This window comes from Mustela nivalis, assembly GCF_964662115.1.
Source record: "Mustela nivalis genome assembly, chromosome: 4".
Lineage (NCBI taxonomy): Eukaryota > Metazoa > Chordata > Mammalia > Carnivora > Mustelidae > Mustela > Mustela nivalis.
In genome coordinates this window covers 141024340-141031845 of record NC_139023.1, presented here as the reverse complement: position 1 = coordinate 141031845, position 7506 = coordinate 141024340, and the positions used below count along the sequence as shown (strand labels likewise).

The following is a 7506-nucleotide window of genomic DNA, read 5'->3' as shown; positions in this document are numbered from 1 at the left end:
TTTGTTTCCTTTACTAATGCATTAGCAGTCATGGAAACAACGCCTGGCACATGGCTTGCTCTTAATAAATATTTGTTGATTAAATAAATCCCTCAAAATCCAAAAACTTCTGAGCGTTTATTCATTCAAAGTTACTCAACATCCCATGTTAGCGAGTCTGCAATGGAAACTGTTTTATCGAAGGTCCTAAAATAAAGCTTCAAATTTTTCTTTTTTGAAAATATAACATTTTGTGCCCTAACCCTATGTCATATTTCGAATTGCTGCCCTAGGCTGGCCTCGGTTCCTCCTCTGGAGGCTAGTTAGGGATGTGATCTCTGCCCTTGAATCTCCTTCCTTTGTAGTTTTTTTGGCCTGCGCGTTTACGTTTCCCAAGCAGAAGCGCGCGTGCCGCGGCTGCGCCCATTAGCGCACGGCGCGGGCTTGTAGCTGTCAGGCGGGCGGGGCTGCCTAGGACCCAGGAGGAGTCGGTCCTCTGCCGCCGCAGAGCTCCGCGCTGACCCCTGCGGCCCCCTCCTCCTCGCGCACCCCTTCCCTCCCGGGCTTTGGCAGCCCTTGCGGGGCAGGAACCCCCGCACCACCACCACCACCACCTCCTCCAGCCCCGCCAGCGGGCCGGGCCGGCCGCGGAGTCGGGCGCGGATGCTCGCGGATGGGCTGGGCCGGCCGGCAGCCGGGGAGGCGGGCTGCATTATTTCCCGCTAGGGCCGGGCTCTGCGGGAGGAAGGGGCCCCCGCACTGTCCTCTCAGCCCGAGTCCGCGCGCGCCGCCCCCGAGGCCGGGCCTGCGGGCAAGCTAGGCGGAGGCGCCGCATCCCCGGCCTCCGGCAGGGCTCGTGGGCGGGCCGGGGCCGGGCGCGACGCCCCTGCGGGCCCGCGGCGCCTCTCCCACGCTCCCAGCTCCTCCCCCTCCTCTTCCTTCCTTCCCCTCAGCCTCCCGGGAGCCGCCGGCGGACGCGAGCCGCGGCGGGCGCCCGAGCTTTGTGTGCGCCCGCGGGCCCGGGGCGAACCTCCGGCGGCCCAACTTTGCGGCTCCTGGCCGGCTCCCAGGCGGGAGTTGTGAGGCGTGGCTGGCCGGAGAAGGCGCCCGGGGTGGGGTGGGGGGCGTGGGGCTCCCCGCGGGAGGGACCGAGCGAGCCGCGCTGGACAATGAGCTGGGCAGCTCGACGCTGCGGCCACTTGTAGGGGGGGGGCGCGGGCCATTCGTCTCCTCGGCGGCTCAGCTGCCCCACCTGCGAGGAGAGGGCGAGATGCCACAGCCAGGTGTCCCGGCGCTCTGAGGCCCCCGCGGTCAGACGTCCCTGAGCTGGCTCTCTCATTGACACTAGGCTACCCGGAGGCTTCGGCTGGGACGTTTTTTGTGGGGGAGCCTTCAGAGCTGCCGCGATGGCCAGCACCAGGAGTATTGAGCTGGAGCACTTTGAGGAACGGGACAAAAGGCCGCGACCAGGGTCGCGGAGAGGGGCGCCCAGCTCCTCGGGAGGCAGCAGCAGCTCGGGCCCCAAGGGGAACGGGCTCATCCCTAGCCCGGCGCACAGTGCCCACTGCAGCTTCTACCGCACGCGGACCCTGCAGGCTCTGAGCTCAGAGAAGAAGGCCAAGAAGGCGCGCTTCTACCGGAATGGGGACCGCTACTTCAAGGGCCTGGTGTTTGCCATCTCCAGCGACCGCTTCCGGTCCTTCGACGCGCTGCTCATAGAGCTCACTCGCTCCTTGTCGGACAACGTGAACCTGCCCCAGGGTGTCCGCACCATCTACACCATCGACGGCAGTCGGAAGGTCACCAGCCTGGACGAGCTGCTGGAAGGTAGGAGGAGAGGGTCGGGCGCGGCAGGTGCGGCCCAGCGCGACAGCAGGTGCAGTGGCCACAGGCTGGCGCGCGCCTGCTTGCGCTGCGCGGAGGGGAGTTTACCGGGTGCTTTCTAGGCAGCCATGGGAATTGTATGGTTCTGTCTGCTTTTCTATAGGCTCTCCGTGTGTGTGTGGGGAGGGGGTGCGCTCCCCCAGATACTCTCTTTTCCAAGAGATTTGTCTTTAAAAACGAAAAAAAAAAAAATCCTAGGAGGCTCTGGTGACATCTCTTAAGACTGGTAAACTTGGGGGTTTTGTTTTTAGTGCAAACTGTTGGAAAAGGTGGCTCTCGGGTGAGGCTCTGGGTAACCCTCTTGCTAACAAGCTTTTTCTTCAGCCCTCTGTGTGGACCTCAATACAAGCATCGGGGATGTTCCAGCATTCAGAACCCTGTTGGACCTGCTGTACTCCGAAGTTGTGGTTGTGAAATGCTTTAGGTTGGCTTTCAGCAAAAGTTATATGAGGTCAGGAGGCATGATCCCAGAAAGTGGTTCTCAACCTTGACTGCACCTTGGATCACTGGGGACTTTAAAAAATTATGGGTGCCTGTGTCCTACCCCCAGATATTCAGATATGTGGGGTGTGAGCTGGGCAGTCGGAGCTTTAAAAGCTCCCCAGGTGATTTGATGTAGAGCCAAGCGCAGCCAAGATTGAGAATCACTGTGCTGAAGGGTTTTCCACATTTGGTTGGTAATTAGGTGAACCCAGGTCATTCTCTCCTGCCTCCTCCTCTGTTGAAAGTAGCTGGTTAGGATGATAGAGGATGTTAGAATGAGTAGTTGGGGCCTATTATAAATGAGTAATCCTAGAGTGTCAACCATGCTTTTCTCAAAGGGACTGCTTGGCTGTATGTTGTGTCATCCTTGAATTCCTGCAATACTGTATTTATTCTTCTTTCCTTTCAGGGTGAAAAGGCATTACTGGTAGTTAAGAACTCATTTCCAGATCAAACAGCACCTATAAAGATGAGACAGAACCCAAGTATATGCTGACTGCATGTTTAAAGACAGTTTGCTCTCATGCATCTTTCTTAATGCAAATGGCTCAATCCATGTCATAGCATATTGGTGTGACAGGGAAAGGAACTGAACTTGGAGCCAACTATTTTTCTTTTCTTTTCTTTTTAAGGTTTATTTGTTTTTTGTTTGTTCGTTTGAGAGAGGGAGAGAAAGTGGAGGGGGCAGTGGAGAGGCAGAGGGAGAGAAATCCTCAAGCAGACTCCTCGCTGAGGCAGGAGTCCAAGGTAGGGCTTGATCCCACCGTCACCAGGTCATGACTCAAGCCAAAACCAAGAGTTGGAGGCTCAACCAACTGAGCCACCCAGGTGCCCCAACCAACAATTTTCCTTATATTATCTCATCATATTCTTATATTATAGTTTGAAGGCATTATGCCCATTTTACACATAAGGAAATGAGCAACATGCCTTGTTACACAGTATCTGAGTATATGCCCTTTCATCTCCAGTTCACCTCTAATAAATTGAAATAGCCATACTGAGGAGTCCTGAGAGTGGTGGAGTTTCTCTACTTAGTCATTGTTACCAGAGGTTTATCTCTGTCTTGGTTAGATGAGGACCTAGCCTAAATGAAATGGTCTCTTCAGTCTATGTGTGTGTATTCTTGACCTCACACATTCTCTTGGTCACTGTGTGTTTTGGTTTTAAAGGCTTCCTCAGGAGGTGATGACAGCCAGAGAAGTATAAATAAAATGATACATTGTTAAAAGGACTCTTTTGCCTTCTTTATCATATTAAATGCTTTAAAGCAACATTTGCCTAGATATTTCAAAACGGAATAACATTTTTGGACTGACCCAAGCTAGATTGACAGCCCTTTGGAGAAATCAAGGTGATACCTATTACTTGAGTACTCATGACTCCCATTTCTTTGAAATCCTGTGCATCATGTGGTCTGAAGAGGAACAAAAATTTTAATATCCTCTCAAATAATTTTAACAGTGTATTTGCTACATAAATTAATATACTCCAAAGATGAATATCTTTATGGGGGGTCAAGATGACCATTATGCATATTAATTAATAACAGCACATATTTACATTGAGTTTGTCATTGACCAGTTTGTCATTGAACCATTGCATGGTTCACTGAGTCTAGTTGTCAGACCCGTATAGTTTCAGCTGTAAATTGAAAGTTGACAAATTTCCTTCCAGTTATTTATTCACTGATTTTTGAAGGATGGGGAACTGCAAGTGTGTATAAAGTCCAAGTTATACTACCATATGATAAATAATGGCAGAACACAAATATTTGCACAACAGAAATATTTCCCTAATCTAGCCAATTGCCTGCTTGTTTCAAGCAGTATTTAATAAAATTACTGCAAAAGAAGAAAATTTGTGCCCTTCTTTTGTCATAGTGACATTCTCTCTGACAATGGATCTTTGTCTAGGTCTTGGAGTTCCAACAAAATGAGTGGAATACCCTGTTGCAAGGCAGTTTTCAAGAAAAAGAGCCATCAATGCTTAATATTCATCACTTGAGAATTTAAATAGTTTCAATTTTCAGTTAAAAGTGTATGTTCAAATGTTCTGATTTATCATTTAGAAGAACTAATCTACCTGCAAAGTTATTATTTGTACCAGTAAAAATGGGTGCAAGTCATATGGGTGTTGCCCATATGGTCAAAATTGACTAATTCATCTTAGTTCATTTTTAAAACTCCATTTTTTATTTTATAATTATTATTTTAGTAATCTTTATACCCATTGTGGGGCTCAAACTCATGACCCCAAGATCTAGAGTCACTTGCTCTTCCAACTGAGCCAGCTAGGTGCCCCAGCCATTTTAATTAATTTTTAATAGGATTCTCTGATAGTATTTTTTACAACATTATGTTCTGTTCTCTTCTTTGCCTCTTCCATCCCATGAAATTTTTAGTTTAGGAGATACTGTTTTCCCAAAGTGTTTTTCTAAAATGTTTTTAGTGAAGAATAGAAAGTGATGACTCAAGACAGCTGGGCGTGAACACTCATTCAGAGCCCCAATCCCATTGAACTCAGATGACAAAAGAAATTTGCATGGCCCAGATTTTTTCTTTTGCCTTTGACCTTGAAAGTCTCTGGAGACTAAAAACAGTGCTCAGGTGTTGGCTGGCACTCCTCCTCTACTTCACTAAACCACCAGGTATCTTCAGCCTTTTGGTTGACCTCCCCTTGTTGGATTAACTTCACTGAGTTGGTGCAGTTGGTGCTGGGCATTCCTGTAATACTGTTTATTCTTTTTTTTTTTTTTTTTTTTTTTTTGACAGAGATCACAAGTAGGCAGAGAGGCAGGCAGAGAGAGAGGAGGAAGCAGGCTCCCTGCCGAGCAGAGAGCCGGATGTGGGGCTCGATCCCAGGACTCTGGGATCATGACCTGAGCCAAAGGCAGAGGCTTTAACCCACTGAGCCACCCTGGCACCTCCAATACTGTTTATTCTTTAAAACTTGTTGGGAATATCAGTTTTAGCTGCTTGAAACCATGAACCAGCTATAAGAGCATCTCTTATAGACAACTGAGGATGTTCTGATGATTTTTTTCTTAAGTTCTCATGTCAGGGGCTAAAAGTCAGAATTCCTTAGCTATTTGTTCAAGTTTATTTATTTAACCTCTATACCCAACATGGGGCTGGGACTCACCATCCTGAGATCAGGAATCACATGCTCATCAGACTGAGCCATACCGATGCCCCTCTGGTCTTAGTATTTGTTTCATGAGTGTTCTCCCTTTCTGAACATTGGCTATGTTTATAAAATTTTGATGTCCTGCAGAGACAAGCCTATGGATAGTAGGAACACTGCCTGATCAAGTCAGGCTACCTAGGTTCTACTGACTGGATTTGAGAAAAAAATTACCTTTGTTCTCTGAGCTTTAGCGTCTTTTCCTCTTAAATGAAAGGTTGGCAGATTACCTCTCTAAGATCCTTTGTAGAATGAAAGCATATATCTTTCCACTAAGCTGTTAGTATACTGAATGTATGATGGCTTAGGCTGCCTTTCCCTACCCAGACCCTGTCTTCCAGAAAATTGACAAGGTTGTAAATGTCCTGGCACCAAGCAGGGAATAGGTGTAAGGTTCTGAGGAAGTATTTGCCAGGAGTCAAAATATTAATAGCTACCTGCCTCTGCCTCTCTCATTCCAAAGTAAAATGTTGTTTTATGTTATTTTGATCTTTTACTCCCCTGTCAACAACAAACATCGGATTTTTTGGCTTCTGAGAGAATTTTGATTATTTTGGTAAGTGATATTCCATCATTCCATTAAGTTAACTTGAAAATTGGCTTGATTAATTAGAATTTAAGAAAAATAAGGCTGCCTCCAAGTCTCAAGAAAACACTTTTCTCCAGCCAAATGACTCTTAGATATTTCAGACCTTTCCTTGGCCTGGTCCTATAGCCAAAATTTTATAGAAATTGATGAGTTTCTACTCAGATAAGGAAACTGGGTGAGGGGGAAGACTTTAGATAAAAATGGTCAGACTCTTTTGGTAAAGTACTTTTATATTTAAGACAAACGAAAATGTTACCACCAAATACACCTCTTTCATAAGCGAATTACTGGTGTTTCTATTCCTGGAATATTGTTTGTTTTATTTACTGGACGTTTACATTTTGGGAAGGCAAACATTTTTGTTTGTTAAAAAAATTGAATATTTGTAATTTGTTGTTCCTAAGATTTTTATACCATAATAAAACTTGATCTTTTCTCCTGAATTTACAGTTTCTAAATGAAGACAAGCAGGTATAAAACTTGGGGAAGAGTAGGCTTTGTTAATCAAATGCTGTCTTAATTTTTCTAAATGAGAAGATTCTTTCATTGGTAACACTAAACATAGGAGCTGTTTCTTAGCAAACTGGTTTGGAAAGATTCCTGTTGTGTTTTGTATTAGATTGCCCCATCCAGTGTATGAAGCAGATTTGGTCTTTGTTTTCTTAAGTTCCTCTACTTTATAGTTGTAGTTATACTTAAAACAAACAAAAAAAAACCTACATTATTTCATGTCTTTAAAAAAATGTGTTCTTTCGAACATTACAAATGAGTAAAAACAAAATCATGTGAAAATACTACAACCTACATAAATTCTTCATGTCACAAGTGTTTTATTTTGATGATGTGCCTTTGATTTAATTTGGAACACTTTTAAAAGGATATTTTGTGTTTGTAAATATCTTTGATGAGCTTGGAAATAAAATTTCTGCTTAATTCATCATTTTCTATGATGGCAACAACAACAGCAAAAAAAAGCACTTGACATTTCCAAGGTTCTCCTAGTAAGCCTAGTTTATTGAATCTGTTTGGTTAGGTCATCATCATCATCTTCTTCTTCTTTTTTTCCTTTCAAGATTTTATCAAGAATTTATCAAGATTTTATCAAGCACTTGACATTTTCAAGGTTCTCCTAGTAAGCCTAGTTTATTGAATCTGTTTGGTTAGGTCTTCTTCTTCTTCTTCTTCTTCTTCTTCTTCTTCTTATTTTTCCTTTCAAGATTTTATTTATTTATTTGAGAAAGAGAGAGAAAGGGAGAACATGTGCAGAGAAGGAGAAGCAGATTCCCCACTGAGCAGAGAGCCTGATGACGGGCTCCATTCTAGGACCCTGAGACGGTGACCTGGACTGAAGGCAGATGCTTCACAACTGAGCCACCCGGGTACCC

At 45.4% G+C, this 7506-nt stretch overlaps 1 protein-coding gene across 6 annotated transcripts in view; it reads left to right on the top strand.

The window, feature by feature from the left end:
• Nucleotides 1-943: 943 nt before the first annotated feature.
• Nucleotides 944-7506, top strand: part of DCLK2 (doublecortin like kinase 2) — a 149062-nt gene continuing 142499 nt past the window's right edge. For 2 of the 6 annotated variants that reach the window (XM_082728134.1, XM_082728133.1), the window contains exon 1: nt 944-1806. In XM_082728134.1, coding sequence (XP_082584260.1) covers nt 1386-1806 — 421 coding nt within the window. In that variant the 5' untranslated portion in view covers nt 944-1385. The remainder of the gene's footprint in view (nt 1807-7506) is intronic. The other 4 variants (XM_082728132.1, XM_082728131.1, XM_082728135.1 and 1 more) reach the window with 3 other exon arrangements.